General features: G+C 40.4%; 3 protein-coding genes across 5 annotated transcripts; all 3 read right to left on the reverse strand.

Moving 5' to 3' along the window:
* Window positions 1-27: 27 nt before the first annotated feature.
* On the reverse strand, window positions 28-9828 carry LOC108095889 (uridine phosphorylase 1). Of its 2 annotated transcripts, XM_017197201.2 has the most exons (6): window positions 9547-9828; window positions 7999-8067; window positions 2198-2321; window positions 1400-1747; window positions 961-1332; window positions 28-895 (listed from the first exon to the last, which is right to left on the reverse strand). In XM_017197201.2, the coding sequence occupies exons 2-6, from the start codon at window positions 8052-8054 to the stop codon at window positions 752-754; spliced, it is 1044 nt and encodes a 347-aa protein (XP_017052690.1). In that variant the 5' UTR covers window positions 8055-8067; window positions 9547-9828; the 3' UTR covers window positions 28-751. The 2 variants fall into 2 exon arrangements, with proteins under 2 accessions (XP_017052690.1, XP_017052689.1); XM_017197200.2 differs by lacking the exons at window positions 7999-8067; window positions 9547-9828 and adding an exon at window positions 3481-3730.
* A 2907-nt stretch (window positions 9829-12735) lies between these two features.
* LOC108095940 (tetraspanin-13) lies at window positions 12736-16157 on the reverse strand. 2 transcript variants are annotated; one of them, XR_001771685.1, is made up of 5 exons: window positions 15971-16157; window positions 15483-15650; window positions 14489-14851; window positions 13866-14409; window positions 13672-13770 (listed from the first exon to the last, which is right to left on the reverse strand). XR_001771685.1 is itself a non-coding variant. In XM_017197277.1 (4 exons), exons 1-4 carry the CDS (start codon window positions 16028-16030, stop codon window positions 13675-13677), a joined length of 687 nt encoding a protein of 228 aa, XP_017052766.1. In that variant the 5' UTR covers window positions 16031-16154; the 3' UTR covers window positions 12736-13674. The 2 variants fall into 2 exon arrangements, 1 of the variants encoding a protein (XP_017052766.1); XM_017197277.1 differs by lacking the exon at window positions 13866-14409 and having other exon boundaries at window positions 12736-13770; window positions 15971-16154.
* Window positions 16158-16285: 128 nt separating this feature from the next.
* LOC108095736 (putative gustatory receptor 97a) lies at window positions 16286-17623 on the reverse strand. Its single transcript, XM_017196913.1, has 2 exons — window positions 16580-17623; window positions 16286-16519 (listed from the first exon to the last, which is right to left on the reverse strand). The coding sequence occupies exons 1-2, from the start codon at window positions 17621-17623 to the stop codon at window positions 16286-16288; spliced, it is 1278 nt and encodes a 425-aa protein (XP_017052402.1).
* Between the last annotated feature and the right edge of the window lie 3 nt (window positions 17624-17626).

Genomic DNA, 17626 nt, shown 5'->3' on the forward strand with positions numbered 1-17626 from the left:
TTCAGCGAAAGAAGTAGGGTGTATACATAAATTGCAATTGTTTTTTAATATGCCGTTGAAATATTTTTTTATAAACTTTGTTTTTACAATATAACTTGTATATTTTCCATGTGCTTCACATAAACATATTGATGTTATTTTTCAGCATTTTGTTCTTTTTCATATTTTTGAATTTATTTGAATATAACTAGACAGAGAAGGAATTAGTGCTGTTGGTTTTGTTTTAAACTGTAAGTTAAGTGTAAGGTAGCAACACTTATCAACATGTATATTTAACAAATATTTAGGAAATTCAATACAATAGGACAATAATTTATGAAATAGAAATGTAGCATAACGATATTATAGTTAAACCTTTTCTTATTGGTTATCCCCATTTAAAATATGCAACATAACAATTAACAATATAATTTTTCTATATTATTCGTATTTTTCTGGCTCACTTTCAAAGCAGTTTTGTGATCTCAAAAGCGTTTATTTCTGATAACCTTTGAACGTCACACACAGTGATATTTTTTATTAATTATAGTTATATATATTAGATTTGTGTTAACATATTTCGGCGCTGAACAGCTCAATGAAAATACGTACAATATGCTGGGGTTTAAATTATCATATGAGGGCGATATACACGGAAATAAAACTAGAAACTTAATCAAAGCTAAACTAGGGAATGTTAAAACTGGAGAGATGCGCACATACATATACGGTAAGAAGGTAACTTTAAATGAAACTGGCGATGCAACCCGGATTACTCGTGGGCCTGAGATTCCTGCTGGACGAGCTTGAAGCGCCGGGGCGACTTGATGGATCCTTGGTGCCCAAACAGCGATTTTAGCTGGCCATTATGCGTGAGGATCTTGCGTATATAGCGTGACACGAGGATCTGGGGGCGCTAAAGAAAACAAGAAACGTTAACTAAGTGATTTCTGTTCTAGGAAATAGTTGTTGTGCACCCACCTGCTGCCACTCGTTCATCACCTCCTTGGGGGCATTGACCTGATCCCCGTTCAAGCGGTTCAGAAGGGCCACACAGACCACCGCCGCCTTGATGCCGGCATGGTGGGTCAGCGCCGCGAAGATGGTGCTCTCCATTTCGATATTGACCACCCCGTGCTCGCGCAGCTTCTCCAGGTAGGCCATCTTGTCGTTCTCGCTGAACTCGCAGAAGGCGCCGTCCAAACGGCCCTGACCCTCGTAGAAGTCGTTGGTGCACAGCGTCTTTCCAATAATGGTGTCGTACGGATCGTCGGCACTGGCCAGGGACTTCAGTTCGCGGGCCAGTTTCTTGTCCAGCTTGGCTGGCCGATGAATGGTTTCGCCCAGAATGGTCTGTAAACCAAATAGCAGGTATTAAATACAATTGATTTTGACAAGTTTAGCTGACAGCAACACTTACAAACTCGTGGGAGTTCCGCAGCTGGCCATCCAGAGCGTCCTCGGTGATGATGACGGTGCCCCCGTCCACACCCACTCCTCCGCAGGTGCCTATCCTGATGAAGACGGGGTCCTTGCACTTGGCGTGGTACATCAGCTTGATCATCTCGTGCATCAGGATGCTCACGGAGGGCGTTCCCATGCCGTGGCTGACGCAGAGCACAGGACCAACTTTGTACATCGAGTATCGGTACGAGTAGGCACTGATGTCCTGCAGCTGAGTGCCCGCTGGCAACTTGTAGCCGATCTCGTTCATTATGAAATGGGCAAAGTTCTCCATGCGCTTCGGAGTTCCTCCCATGCAAACAAACTGCAAGAGTTCAAAAAGCATTTACTATGGTTTTTGAATTAAGGGGAATACCCTGATTCAATAAATTGCAATACAGGTTACTTAAGCATTTACACAAGCTTATAGGCTGATGTTATCAGCACACGTCGTTGAAATATTGACTCGCTTAGCAAAAAGTACTCGTAAGAAATACCTCAAAGAATTTATATATATATAAAAATACTGATACACTTGTAATAGCTTTTATTTACATTTGCAAAATAAACCTGCACCAGCTCAAGTATCGTTTTCAAGTTCTATTAGTCTCCTAACCTGACTGCAAAGCATATTATTAACTTAATTGGCAAAGGGAACTCGTTTCGCTGGCGCTCCACTTGGTTTGATAACAATCAAGGTCTGGGTCTGGGTCTAGTCTCAACCACTTACTAACGGCTATGAATAATTCAAGAGACTAGTTCTTGAAATACACACCTTAACATCGCCAAACATCTCCTGCAGGTCGTGGCTCTCGCTGCCCAAAGCGAGATGGTATAGAATATCCTGGTCCATGAGCTCAATGTTTGAGTTGCGCAGCTTGACGGTTCCATCGGAGTACCTGCAATTAAAGCAAATGCAAATTAAATTAAAAGCCCCAGAAACATTATAAAAACACAACCTGTGGGTGCTATAAATTACGCCCACTTTTGGCCAAGAGAATGAATGGGTTAATTACTTTCAGCTGACAAGTGGGAAACCCATTAAAAAAAGTGCTCGTTATTTGATAAACGATAACGTAATCTATTTCGCAGAAATGTGGTTGTACGAACAAGCCCCCAAAAGTTAATCAGAAAAATTCGTTATTGGTGGAAGTTTTTTGCCTTTCTATTTCGCATATTATATATTTAAACTTCCTTCTATTCAAATGAAGCTGAAAAAGATTAGTTTAATAAAGAAATTCTAGTAATTTAATCGCTTAAGTATGATTAAGCATAAAGTGGTATATGGTATATATGTACATATTTTATATTTCTTGGGTTCGAGTGACGGCGTTGAGTTTCGATTTATAATCAATGTCGCATTAACAAAGTTGTATGTATTAGTGACATTATTTATATACTCAGTAGGGGGCCCAAATATACCCAGCGATAGTCGTTATTTATTTGTGCGTCAAACGGAATAAAAAACAAGACCAAAACAAAAAGCAAAATTCGAATGACTAGAGCATAAGCAAAAAACCCCAGTGAAGTCTTAACCTTGATTGATAAGCGAAGTATTTCGTAATCGGGCCGACAAACATCCGATTATAATGTGTAGCGGAATAAGCATAACTGATGATTTGATTAGCTTCGAAACCGGATCACAAGAAATTTAATCTTTGAAATGAATACAGGGTAATCAAGTCGGCTTCACGCCCACCGGTCTGCGCAAATATTTGGCCAACTGGCAAAGCACTTCGCTTTTTTTTTTGCTCTTTGGCAAAGGCGGTTTTTCTTGGCGTTTACTCAGACGATGTGGTGTTGTGCCAACACAGCGATTCGTCATCGAAGCAACTATAAACCGCAGTGCAGTGCACTGATTCAACTTATATATTATATACATATTATTATAAAAATTACAAATTGAATAAAATACATTCGTATTTTGATTATAAATTTAAAGAACTCAGGGATCTCTACAGCAAAATAGTTTGGATAAGGGGAGTGATCTTCCCGCCAAGAACAACAACCCCTGTTAAGGAGCAGCTGCTTGCCAAAAACCGGTTCTGACATCCTTACCGCGTTATCCTTTTCACGTAGGCATCATCGGTCTCATCGTCCTGCAGCGAGGACCTGTGGGCGCAATCGTAGTGGGCCTTAAAGTCGTGCGACTGATTATCGGTAATGGTGGGCGGCATGATGTCACCTCCTTAATGTCCTTTTTTCTGACTGTGACTCACAAACAAACAAAACAAACTAACGTACGAATAGAAATCGGATTTCGTATAGACACGTCAACGCTTCGAGTGAAACTAAAAAAATTGCTTGGGTTTCGCCGGGTCTTATATAGGCCGGTTAACAGAGCTCTGTTAGCTGTGCGCTGTTGTGTTTGCTAATGTTTTCTAACTGTTGCCTTATCTGCCATTCGGAAGTTCACAGTCACTTATGCTGCGCAATTTGATTATGGAAGTCGAAGTCTTACAATGAAAACGTGTAAGTCTTGGGGCAAGGTCATCGCAATAGCAATACAACGGATTGTTATCATTTGAGAGCGCCTAATGCATCCCTAATCAAGCGCAATTGACTGCCACCTTAAAGGCGAATTTGCAGCGCAGCATAACGGATTTGCGTAATCCAATTATTGCAATTTCGCTATTTTATTTGCTGTAAGAACAGGGTGCTTAGTTCGGTTCAATCAGCCGGACCTTTGGTTTAATTCCAAGAAAATGCTAATCGAATTTGGTATTTTTGGTCTTGTATATTTTAAACTGGTTTTTGGCTACAAATTTCATTTCACATTCTTCAACTCTGATATTTGCAAATGATATGCAAATAATGCCTAATGAAATAAACTGGAAAATAATTGTATAAAATTAACAGCTTCGGAACCCCGTTATTGTAATGATGCTAAAATAACGATTCGATAGTTAAAAAAAAAAAAAACCTTGAAACTGTAAGTTTCAGTGTCTCACAGGCATGAAAGGGAAATTTTTGGTCCCTTAAATATGCAATCTTATTTTTGTTAACATTCTGTTAAGGGATGTCCTTTTAATTAAATTAAACATATTCGTAGCATACTTAAAGATGCTCTTTGAACGGTTTGCTGTTAACATTTGTTTCTTCTTCAATTTTCAAAACATACAATTCAAGCGTAACTGAAAATCGAATACACCCGACATCCCAAAAAATAGGAGGTACCAACAGAAATGAAAAGAGCAAAGACAAAAGCAAAGCTTAGGCAAAAGCAGCCGAAAAGGGGGCTCGGCTGTGTTGGCTCAGTAATACAATATAGACAGAGCGAGAGAGAGGGAGAGAAACAATAACAGTGACAGAGAGAGATAGAGAGTGCAGGAGAAAGAGGATGGAGGAGGTTTCTATGTACGTGACGGGGCTCACAATTTTATTTTGAGGTCGCTCTTGAACGGTGAGCGGATGGCGGTGGAATTCACTTAATGGCCATACTCGTAATTAACTTGGCCAATTCCCCGCAACCAACATTCGGTTCATTGATTGACTTCGCCAGCTGCAAAGCCAAACAAAAATCGCTGTTTATATAACTATGCGAGAGTAGCTTTGATATTTGCCTAAACAACAAGAAAAAAGGAAAACTCATTAACCAAGAATGACCATTAAAAACTGTTCAATACCAAAAACCAAGTTTGTTTTCGAATCATCATCTTGTGAGAGCTTCTTGAGAAATGCTTTGTAATTTGAGCTGTGCACACAAACGTGGCCATTTCAAGTCTTTTCTTTGGGTCATTCCACTTGGTTACCCCGAGATAACTTGGCTGTCAGAGGCAGCAACAAATGTCACTGGCATGAATCTTGACTTGCCTTTGTGAACTCAAACCCTTTATCTATTTATATGTAACACTGTAATTGTTGAAATTGTATTATGCACTAATGAAATATACAAATTTTACTAGAAAAGTGTTTCTTAAAACTCCTAGTAAGCAGCTTCCAATTTTTTTTCAGTGAGCTTATATTTCTAAAATCGATTCCAATGCGGGGGAATTTCTTCGAGAAGAGTAAAAGCTTTGCCAGCTTTGAAACAGTTTTGCATTAGTCACGTCACACAGCAAGCCATTAATCAAAGAGCTTTAAATGGATGTCCTTTAAGATTCTTGAGCCCTTTGAGATGCCCACTCATTCCGACCTCAACTCGCCTTCACACAAGTCGGGCAAATGGAATTGCATTTACCCGGACAAAGCTATTAAGCGTTTCTGCGGGCCTCCGATAAGACCTGGTCTGGTAATTACTGAGGGCGAGTGAAGGTGAAAGCCAGACAGAAGGTCGGGCAGAACCAACAAAGAGCCGAGAAATGCAAATGAAGCTGCGGATAATGCAGACCGTTTATTAAGGGATTACTCAGCCCCGAAAAGCAATGAGAAATCGGGCAAGAAAGCAAATGTCAGGGCCAGTTCAGTGGGCCAAGTCATGTTGTCATCCCAAATTGCATTACTCACGCACCACTGGCGGCGGACTAAGGATCACACCCGCTCCAATTTGGATGTGGGTGGTTTGGCAATATGGCCATCAGACTGGCTGGCATATGCCACAGGGCCAGCCCAAATCGATAATTGTTCTTTATTGTTTTACTGGCTGTGAACTTGCGACTACTGTGCGTATGAGCAATGTAAGGAAGGGCAGCACCACCCACTCCGAAACCAAGGTCACATGGAGATAATGGAACGCCCCCGTCTGGTTAGCCATTTATTTTCGCACTTGCTCTGCCAACAAGTTGTGGCCGATACGTTCTATTTATACATTTCGGTTTTAGCTGACATAATACGCCGATAGCTGAATGGTCCAGTAATTAAAGGCAATTTGCGTGCGGCCGCTATTATGAGATTATACTTAAACCAATTAGTAATGATTCGTGACATAGCGGGAATAAAGAGAATATATAGTCCGGTAAGGGAACTGAAGGACAGTTTGGGCTAAAGTTTCACCAGAATACTATTTGTTAGCTTCATTTATTCATATTTATTGCTTTCTTCAAAGCATTCTTTTAGGGTTGGATTGAAAATAATTTAAATTAATTAACCCTCTACCGCATACAAAGCCATATATGGCTTCTCACTTTCAATAATTTTTTTTTGCAATAAAACGGTACATATACTAGTTCGTTTGTTATTACTAAATCTCTCTCAACTATTTTATGTAAGATGTCTATACTCAGAACTTCTTTGTGTTGCCTTATCTCAAGTTTCGATCAGTTTTGTGCTCGCGCCTCAAGCAGACGAACGAAAGTGAATTGCGGTGAAATTAAAATAAAAATTACTACACTAAAAATCAGTTTTATCACTGAAAAGTATTTTTTTCTAAGAGAATATAAAGTTTTCGTTCATAAAAAATAGAATTTGACTATAGGTGAGCATCACATATACTATTCTATGCAAAAAACTGTGGACGCCATATATGGCTTTGTATGCATTCAGCTTATTCCATAGTTTGCCATATATGGCTCTATATGCAGTAACGCGTGCATGTTTATATTCTATGTACATATGCATTCTTAGCATATTAGCTTAACAATTTCACTTGTTTTCTTTTAGAAATGAATGCACAATGTAGAAATCAACTCTCCTAAGGCAGTTGATGTTTACAATAATTATATGGGTGGCGTTGACTTACTGGATTCTTTATAGAATTCAATTGCGCTCAAGAATATGTGCGTAGTGAATTCATGGATTCTATGGCGTCGTAAGTCAGATCAATATATGCCACTCTTCGATTTCAAGCTTTTTATAGCTGAGCACCTGTGCAAGGCAGGAAAAGTAAAGAAGCGCGGACGACCTGCGATGACTCCAACTTCATCCCCGTGTACAAGTAGGGAAGGTACCCCTACTATCAGCAAAAGACGAAAGCACCAGGAAATTCCATTGAATTCTGTTCGGGAGGACCATATTGGCCATTTTCCCACCTGGAAAAAGCAAAGGCAACTCTGCAAAAATGATTGCTCTTCCCGCTCATACACCTTTTGTGAGAAATGCAATGTATTTCTATGCTACAACGACAAAAGAAACTGTTTCACCAACTTTCACATGAAGTAATGTATACATGCATACAGTGCCATATATGGCAAACTATGGAATAAGCTGAATGCATACAAAGCCATATATGGCCCCATATCCCCCACCCCAAACTATGCCACCCCCCACAAAAAAAAGTCCAAAAATATATTATTTTGGCCTTAATAAACACATAATTACATTCAAAAAATTTTTTCCCTTATTATTTCTATGCTCATGCAGTAGAGGGTTAAAAGTACCTTTATCTACCTTTTATAGTTTAATCATTTTAAGTTTACTAAGGCCAGACAATAAATTGGTAATCCAAAACACCTTGTGAGCTCAAATTGCTGCAATACCCGCATTACCAACTTCCCACCTACCAACAGTTGTTGGCGTATTGTTAGTCAGTTAAGAAGTTTTGTCACCGAAAGTTCTTATATTTATAGCATCGCCATTGTTGTTGTTCTTCCGGCCCAAAACTTACGGCCGTGCGAAACAAAAACTTTGTATTAAGTCAACTAAAGTTGAGGCCATGCTGTTAATTTCAGGCGGAAAAGTTAGTGGCGGGATGGTACTTACTCGTCGAGTTCCTCCTCGGAAAGGGAGGCACTGTTTCCTGTGAGCAGCAGCGACATCTTGCGGTGGTCCCTAAAATTAAAACGCAAATGGAATTTTAATAGCTCGTAATGCCTATGTGTAAAGTGACAGCATCTTTTGGAAAGGGCATGCTAAGCCCATTTAAATGCGTGCCACATTCAGAAGCCTAAACAAGCCTTGCCGCAGGCTGGAAAAAAGGGGGCAACTCTAAATAAAAGCGGTACACGGAAAAAACCTATCCTAGTTGGTTTTGATAAATATATTTTCAATATTTCTCATATAAAAATATAATTTAATTAACGTTTTCAATTTGACTTTCATTTCTTTGTGTGTATAGCGCAAAAGAGGAAAGTGCGCACAAAGCATTTTGACGGCTTTTAATTAAAAAACGTCAGGGAAACGTCACGTGCCAACGTGCGAGGGTTCGTGTGCGTTGGAAAATGTTGGGGTGTTTGGACGAATCATTGGGGTCCTTGAAATGTTTGCAGACTCAGCCGGACCAGCGAAATGTTTAAGCTTTTCATTTTTCGGGGCTTATCCGCTCTTTTCGCATTATTTTGCCCCCAACATTAGTCACGTTGGGCCAACATGAAGCCGCTCCCACAAAAGTTATGCCACACACTTTGCACTAAAGTATCTTTCGGTGTTGGGTTTTTTTTTGAGCTGGGCAAAAGTTCAAGGACAGCCACAATTAGCTTGACCAGGCAGCCACTCAAAAGCGCTCGAGGAAAGGAAAACAGCGGAGTCCTCAATTTGTCCACTTTGTTTATACTTGTTTTGCAGCGATGTTTACTCTGCAGCTGGCTATGCCTTGAATTTTAAATTAGGAAAAGAAAAGCGTAAGAAACTGTTGCATACTTTCAGGGAGTTTCAAGGGGGCATAATCAGGAGATTATTTTAAGGGATTTAGTCTTAGTGTCTTAGCAAACAATTATTAAGAGGATATTGCAGAGGCTTATCAAACTTAAGCGCTGAGCGTTTGTTGAACTAGATTAATTGAAATCTCTTTTCTAATTATTAAAATTTGTGTAGGAAAATTATTATGCGAAAACCAATTTAGGGTTTAAAGTTCGCCGTTGAGCCTCGTTCATCATCCCCTTCATTGACAGCTAAGATAATCCATTTCAGTGTCTGCACAGCTTGTTGACCCATTAAAGTGAGTACAGCCTTGAAAGCGTTTGCTGAACCGTTCCAATGAACAACAAGCTAACGAATGCAAATATCCAGCTGATAGGGCGAAATAGGGGTAGGAAGGTCCAAAGAGAGTGGCTGATACAATTATTTAGTTCCCTATTCTCCCGAGAACTTTTTTAATCATTTCCAGAACCCTTCTGTGCGAGCAGATGTTTTCAAGACAGTGCATTCAGTATTCACATGAGCTGGTGTGTGTGTATCCTGCGACAGGATAACACCAAGAATCGAGCTATTGATTTTCTACACAGACAGCATTAACAGAGAAAGTTTTTCCGTTGCAAGCAACATAGTTCGGATATATTTAATGTCGCTGCTCGTCATACTCCGCAGACTTACGTAAAGCGTTCTAGGTGCTGCTTGGCTTTGGTTTGAGTTGGTTTTATCGCAATAGTTTTCCTGATATGCAGCAAAAAGGCAAAGCTGAAGCACTATTATTCCTCGTTGCTTTGTCGCGATGTACTGGAGTATTTCGATTACTGAGTTGCTTTGTTTATCTGGAGGCACGTGAAGCAAACAGGAAGGCTTTCTCCCCTTTCTCCTCTGTCTCTATATTTCGATGGCAGCACGCACAAAAACCAATGGCACACGGACGAAGAGCGACGACCAGAACTGCGCGAGGTTCCAAAACCAACTGACTGAAGGGGAGTCCCACATAGCGAAATGGTTCGACTCTACTCGGTCCACTCGGTCGAAATTCGCTCACTCTCTCACTTTTCACTCATCCGCAGACTCACTCGAACGACACTCGCCGAATTGTTGCCCCTGTCCAGGGGTTATTTAATTATATAGCCACATCTAGGCAGGCAAAGCCAATAAAAACTGTTTACAATTTCCTCGAAAATCTCACTCGAATCGGAAAGAGAGTCGGGCGGAATGGGGGGTGAACATGAGTGAGGGAATGGTTATAACTTTCTGTGCAACAGCTGCTGCGCAGACCAATTCCACACGCGCCTCCTTTCTGCCATCTCTTAATTAATCGGTCCACAGGACATGGGTTGACCATTGAAGCTGGGCTTAATTATTTTTTAATGTGCACTTAAAAACTTAAAGGTGTTGAAAAATTCAATAACAGGGTAACCTTTGATGGGCCACCTTGTTGTATACGCAACCTGCTCAGGTTGAGGTTGAGGGAGTACACGTTGCGCATACGCCATGTACGCCACCTCATAAGGGCGATGGCAAGCAAACACACAAAGTCGGTATTTGTTTATTCATTTTATTCAGTTTTATGAGGGTCGTAAAACGTTCCCCATTCAAGCGGATTGAGGATTTTATTGAGCAGAAATGTAAGGGATTTTTGCTGTTGCCTCGAGAGGAAGCCTTGAATACATTAGAATTAATTCCCTGAATTGAAGGGTAAGTAAAATATATTTCAGTAAAATCTATTTAGATGGTCAAAACAAAAGCGTATAATAGAAGTGTTTTTCTGTTTTCATCAATTTAAATTGGGGAGAGTTTCTTCTTGTTCGTCAAAACAATTGGCTACTTATATCCACATTCAAAGATAATTATGGTCTGGTGTTTACCATAAATACTATTTGTTTAGCTTTTCACAAACATTATTATATCATGGCCAAAGAATGTATAAAGGCTAAAAAAGCAAAAACAGAAACTACAAACAAGCCAATGAACCTCTGTAAATTTTCCCTTAGATGAGATCACAACTGTCGGGTTGTTTTAATTAAGTGTAATCAATAGTGTGTTTGACTTTATCTTGACATTGGCATTCAAATAAATTTTCCCTGCTCTATACCGCTTAATTTCTAAGCTTTCACATACACGAGTGTGTATATATTAATGCCCCAACATCGCCATGCTTGACTGCGGCCCAGACGAAGATAATAAGTCCAACATGACACGACACCGACATGGGCAGTAAATTCGAATTACGAATTACGTTAGGCGGAAAGGCCCTCCCCCAAAAATAAAGAGGAAGAGCGTTAAAACGGTGACTAAATTGTGCGCTTTGATGAATTTGCAACAATCGTGAGGAGGCTTCGCTTCGAAGGCCCTCAAAAACGTTTACTTGCTCAAGTGACAAGAAAGAAATCTTTATAGCCGTGGCCTGAAATTTCCATTTCGCTGCATAATAATAAAAATCATTATTGCATCGTTTTTATGTCTCATGGGGCACGCAATTGACAAGAAATCGCTCATACGCATCGTAGGATCAACAGTTGAGAACCCAGCATATGGTGAGCTCAGGGATAAAGGCCGAACAAAACCATTAGGAATTTTAATATCAGACACGTGTCAATGGCATGCGTACCTTAATAAAAGGAAAAGGGGTCAACAACATTTAACTTTTAATCAATGGTTCATAGAAAAACCCAAATGCTCTAAGCTAAGTGTATAGAAAAATCATTTAAGAGTTAAAAGATATCACTTAAGCTATATTGTTCTCGTTTTAAAAAAACAAGCTTTATTCGAAAAAAAAGTCTAATGTAAATATACTTGTTAAATCGATATTTTATTTCTGTGTGCATTATTATTTCTTCAACAGCCCCTGCAGGATATGTCACACAAGCACCTTCACAGACGCTCATTTCGTTGATCTATTTGGCAAATAAATACTGATGTTTTCCCCGTCTCGTTGACACGACTCTTTGGAGGAATTTTCCATTTCACTTCGCAGGCGAGGAAATGTGACAGAGGCGCATCTGTTGTTGACCATTTCTACTGCGGGTGTCAACAATGCCTACCAAGAAGGAAGGCACGGATGTTTTTGTGGGGGGAACATTGTGGCTAAGGCAAACCCGGCATCCAGGATACCACCACGCCCACATTCCTCCACGCAAAAGCGGAAACCTTCCTCCTGGCTTCCCGCCCCCTGAAATAAGTCCATGTTACGTAACTGAGCCATTCTCTCTCACCGCCCCACTTTTTCGCGCTCTTTGGGAGAACAACATTTTCTGCATCGCAGTGCGTTGAACTTGGCCCAATTCATCGCAGCTTTGAGTGAGAGTTCTCACCGGAGAGATTCGCATTTGAGCCATTTTTTGGGTGTTGTTGACACCTCCCATTCTACCACCCATGGGAGGCGTCGAACTAAGTGCTAGCGCTAATCTTCTCCGGCGCTTATGATGATTATGGCGTTTGGGCACGACCAGCACTGTGGTTAAAAAACAATAAAAAAAAGTGCAGTTTTTTATATTTCTTACTATATGTGAAATTAGGTTTAACAATGTAAAAAAGAAATCAATACATATTTAATTGGTAACTAAAGTTTTCTTGGTTCATAGGGCCAAAACTTCACATACTTTTGAACCGCAAAACATATATTTATTATAAAATAATTACAGACAAAACTCTATTACAAATTCCCAAAGCTTTCATAAAATCTATACCTAACATTTATACTCCTGGTTCTCATTTATCCACTTTCTGCCACTTTTCCCACCAGCAAGGATGGTTGTGGTAAGCCGAGACACTTCGCTAATGATATCCCAAACCACAAATCCCGCGAGGGAGTGTCGCTCATTAATAACGAATGGGGATATGCGGGAAATGAAACTCAAAACTTGATTTTTGTTTTTGCTTTTGTCGTTTTATAGATCATATTTACTTCAATCACAGCACAGAATACAGAGAATATTATCTAATGGTTTATTTGTCGCTCGAAAAGAAACTGGAAAGGAAACTGCAGGGAAAACTATTTCCTTGTGAGTGTGTTGTGTGCAAAAAGGAAGAAGCGTGTCGGGTGTGATGTGTTTGTTCTTGGTGGCGTTTGCGGGGTAAAAGTCGAGAAGGAGAAAAAGCTGCAGAGAAAGTCGAGCAAGTGCGGAAAAGAAGTGAAAATTCAGAAGAAGCGGTTTTCTTATGTGTAGGGTTTATCTATATAGACTTGTATAATTGTTGACATGTATGCTTAGAGGGTTACTCTTTTTTTTTGTTATTTTGTGGGCTTTTTATCGCTAGTTTAAAGTTTAACACACAACTAACATTTAGAGTATTGTTTATACGCCTTCTGGGCAATAATGCAATTACGTTTGTATATAGGTTGATGTATACTTATTACGTTGCTAGTTACAATTGTTGACTTGGTTGTTAGTTCTACAGTAAGATCAGGTTTTTGAAATGTTTGTCTCGTAGTGGTACAGTAGTTTTGAGTGGAGTCACGTCGAGTCGTTCATGATTGTTGCGAGTTGCAAAGAAAGGCATTAAGAGCTAACTAAGGAGTTTAAAACAGTTGAACTTAACTAACAATATTACAGCTAAACATAATCTCAATGGAGGTTTAATAATTAATTAACTTTGTGCAAAGCATTTAGAAAAATAAAATTACTCGTATATAGCAGCAGTGTTGAGCCCATTTATAAAACTTCTCCTCTACTTTCTCTCCGAAGAGTAATCTCTTGTTCTTGGATTCGATTCTCGCTAGGAAACGCGATTGTAAAAATAAGAATTCAGCCTTCATCCCTTTGACTAAAATGTTTCACTTCCATTTTGTAGTTTTCAGCCCGTTCAATACAAATAATCGTGTGGAAAGACGGCGCGGGCGGGCAAATAGCATGGATCGTGTTGATTGCGGTAGCGTCGCGCCAGGAAAACGGCCAGGACCTGTGATTAAAACAGAGAATTAAACATTGACAAGCAGAGATTTAAAAAACTTAAAATAAATACAACTTAGGGAATAACATATAAACGGGTCTCACCCTTGGCCACTTGTTGGATTTGTGCTTAGTCAAAGAGCAGGCAGTAAAGTGTAAGTACAATTGTTTGGGAAGTGTTTGAGAAAGTGTGTTGAGAGTAAAGGGAAATATGTTTCTTTGCTGATTGCTTGCTTTCGGGTTCGTATATGGATTAAACGCGTAGCTCTCTCCTTCTATATATATCTCTCTATAATATGTATATATGTCTAAAGTTGTATATCAATTACGACCTAACACATTACGTACATAGTTCTGCGGCAATGTGATTAAATATATATGTATATATGTATCTGTAGATGGTATAAATATAAAGGATGCTTGTATATATGGTATGTGGGCCCCAAGAGCTCTTGAAAATTTCCAACGCAACACCAAACATTTAGCAGAGACAGAGCAGAGATACATGCACTAAATAACTTTGGTTGTTTCTGTATCTGGGAAATGTTTTTCTTGTTCTCGACTAGCGCTTAATTTAGAGGAAGGCGCTGGGCAAGCCTCGCGGATCCTTCTGATTGCGATAGCGAACTGTTAGCCAGACGCCAACGAACTAATGGCAGCATGTGGGGATTAGTATGATCAGAGATTTCATTACTTTCACCAGATTATGTAATTAGGGCTGACTTTACCTCAGTGAAGCTGAAGAAGATGCCCAGGCCGCCGCACAACTTGAAGGCGTAGTCGATCTTGTCCTCCAGCAGAGGGCCACAGGGCTCGCAGCGACAGTCCGCCTGGGTGGAGTGGGCACAGCATTGTAGATTGATCTGCTCGCACGACGGCTCCTCCGGCGGGGGCACAACGGAACTTGTGCTCGGTCCAGTGGCATTAAATCCGCAGCATCTCAAGCTATCCTGCACCTGCTTCCGCAAATCAGTGGGCACCGTCATCCATCCTTGCTCGGCGAACTGCTGCTGCTGCTCGGAATTGACGGCCAAACAGGAACTGGCAATGGAGAACTGGATCAGGAACAGCATGAACAGAATGATCATGTACTGCAGGCGGGAAAGTCTAAAGGTTAAGGCTAAACTGCGGCAGTGCTTTTGAAATATGAGTTGCTGTTCCACGTTTTCACCGGGGGTCACGTTGCGATACCCTCCAGCTGACGTCATGGAAGCACAACAAGGGAGGCAGGCAGCTAAAGTGACTGTGGCCCACTCATAATTTCAGTCATTACGGGCCCGCTTTCTCTGCGGAAGTGGGTACTCGTCTAAGTACGCTAATTGTTCCACATGCCACGACCTTCGTGGCTGCATACAAGTGTGGTCAAAACGTTAGCGGTCCGGAATATTACAGCAAAAGCTTTCGTTATAAAACTTAGCAGAATAGCTACAAATAGTTAAAATTATGCATTATTGAATTAAATTATTAAATTTAATTATTAAAGCACCTTTAAAGGTGCAAAAGAAAGATATAAGTAAAATAGCAATCAAATGCAATTGAAATTCTGAAAATGGTACTTAAGATGGGAGTAGAAGATCTTGAGAACCCTTCAAAAAGCAAATAAGCAATTAAAGGTTTAACTGTTTATGATCCTACTGAAATGACCGCAGTTGTAGCCATTGAGCTGCATGGCTGCTTCCTTTGTGTGTTTGTGAATTTGTGGGTTTTGTGGCAAAAGGATACGAAGAAGAGCATCACTTGGTGGTGCTTGACGGCTCCTGCGAGACCCAGCATGGAAATGCAGATGAGGATGACGCCGCAGGCGAGGATCCCGCCCACAATCGGCAGGTTGGTCACGATGGAGGCGGCACGCGCGTACACGCCCACTCCAATCAGCAGGAATCCAATCATCTGGGGGTCACACAAGCACACACACAGAATGAGAAGAAGGCAAATTAAAAAGGACTCAAGGATTCTCGTCTCGAGAACAGCAACAACAACAACTACACATACAAGGCGCATACACACAGGCAGTTTGCACCTGCCACCGCAAAGGAAAATCAATACATATTTATAGCCCCAAATAATCAGTAGCATTTATAATTGAATTACTAATTTCCCCTTGTTGTTGTTGCCAATAATTCATTGTTCCTCTTCCGTGTTTGTTGTTGTTGCTGCTTTTGCGTTTTTATAACTGTTGTTGTTTATTATGATGTTTGTTTTCGGCTTACCACATACAAAATGTTGAGCGCAATAAGCGCGTTTTTCGAGCAGGTAAAACCGCCGCACATGTTTCTGGTTTGTTTAGTCCTGGTGGCTGCCAAAGATGTTGTATTAAAAAATTTTAGCTAATTAAATTTATTCCGTCTACAGTTTTCACTTTCAATATTCACTAGGGATGGAAAAACACCGATGACCCTATCGATGGTATCGGTGGTTTGTGAAAAATTCAAATTGGAGATTCAAACCATTACAGCTTCCCCTTTCCGCCGCAGTGGCGCTCTACAGGATAACGGTTACAATTTATTTTAAGGGTACAACAATATTTATTTTAAAGAAAATCTTAAAGTCAAGTCACTCTGAATGAGAATTAACAGAAATCCGGTAACGGCCGAAAAAACCTTGTTGACCAACGAGGTATTGAGTTCGAGGAGACCAAGCGGCATTAGTTTGTAGTCGATGGTGGCGACCTGAAGCCAAAAAGCATTCACCACTTGCTTAAAACGGACATCGGCGTACTGGAGATCAAATTGTTGCAGGAGGTCCCCAGTTGTTCTGGTCTTTAAATATACAATATATAATTAATTATTCCAACCCTTATTTGTCCATTATATGCACACCTCCAGCAAACTTTGGTTGCTAATCCGAGCCACCAATGCCAGTTCCAAAAAGGGAACAATAAGAAATACCAACAAGACTATGGCCACGGAAAGGTCGAAGGGTTCGTCATTTATATAGTAGTCCGCAATGGCCAAATACTGATTGTAGAACCCTAGAGTGATTCCGAGAAGGTTCATTAGCATCGACATAACCATTGACCAGTCCGTAAACCGAAGGTATCCCCTTGAACGGCCAGCAGTGAAGATATATTTTTTGGCCAAATCGTCCAATTTATCGGCCAATTCACAGAAACGACGCATCCGGTAATAGGGTTTCTGCAGATCCATCTGAATAGGTGACTGCAGCATATTTGCCTCCTTAACTATGCCATGCAAACTTTTATTAATGGCAGCAAATATCAAATTGGCTATTACCAGACCTCCAAAGAAACAGTTATTTATCTGATTAGAAACAATTAGTGGCAACATAGTCCGCACTGTGGTAAAATCAGTCCAATGAACGCCCGCATGGGTTCTATTTTCATATAGGATCAGGGTTATGAACGCAATCAGAGGACAAATAAGGAGCTTCAGTATACTATAGGTAAATGATCGCCACACCAACGAAACCGACATGTCGAACGAGTTAAGCAGCTTAAAAAGCGGAACGCTATTCTGGAATCTTATTATTTCGAAAGTAATCTTGTATTGTGTCACGTAGTTGAATAGGCAAACGCATACGTTCATATAGCAATAGATTCCAATAGTGTGGCGTCCGTTAATCTGACCCGTCGAGATTTCTTTATAAATTATCCAGGTGTAAAACAGCGTAAAGACTGTGGCCACAAAAAAACAGTATATGGTAACCGCTTTTGAAAACACAAACTTTTTGCGTCTAAAGGAGAAGCGCCCGAGATAAAGTCCATATAGTAAATTGAAGAATATGGTGACGTAAATGCATATTAGCACTAATTTGCTGTGGAGTTTCCAACGGTTAAATCGACTAGGTAAAAATTGCTCCCGAAAGGAGCGAAATCGACGTGTTTGTCTTCTCAAGAACAGCATGGC

Source organism: Drosophila ficusphila, unplaced genomic scaffold (assembly GCF_018152265.1).
Source record: "Drosophila ficusphila isolate 14025-0441.05 unplaced genomic scaffold, ASM1815226v1 contig_791, whole genome shotgun sequence".
Lineage (NCBI taxonomy): Eukaryota > Metazoa > Arthropoda > Insecta > Diptera > Drosophilidae > Drosophila > Drosophila ficusphila.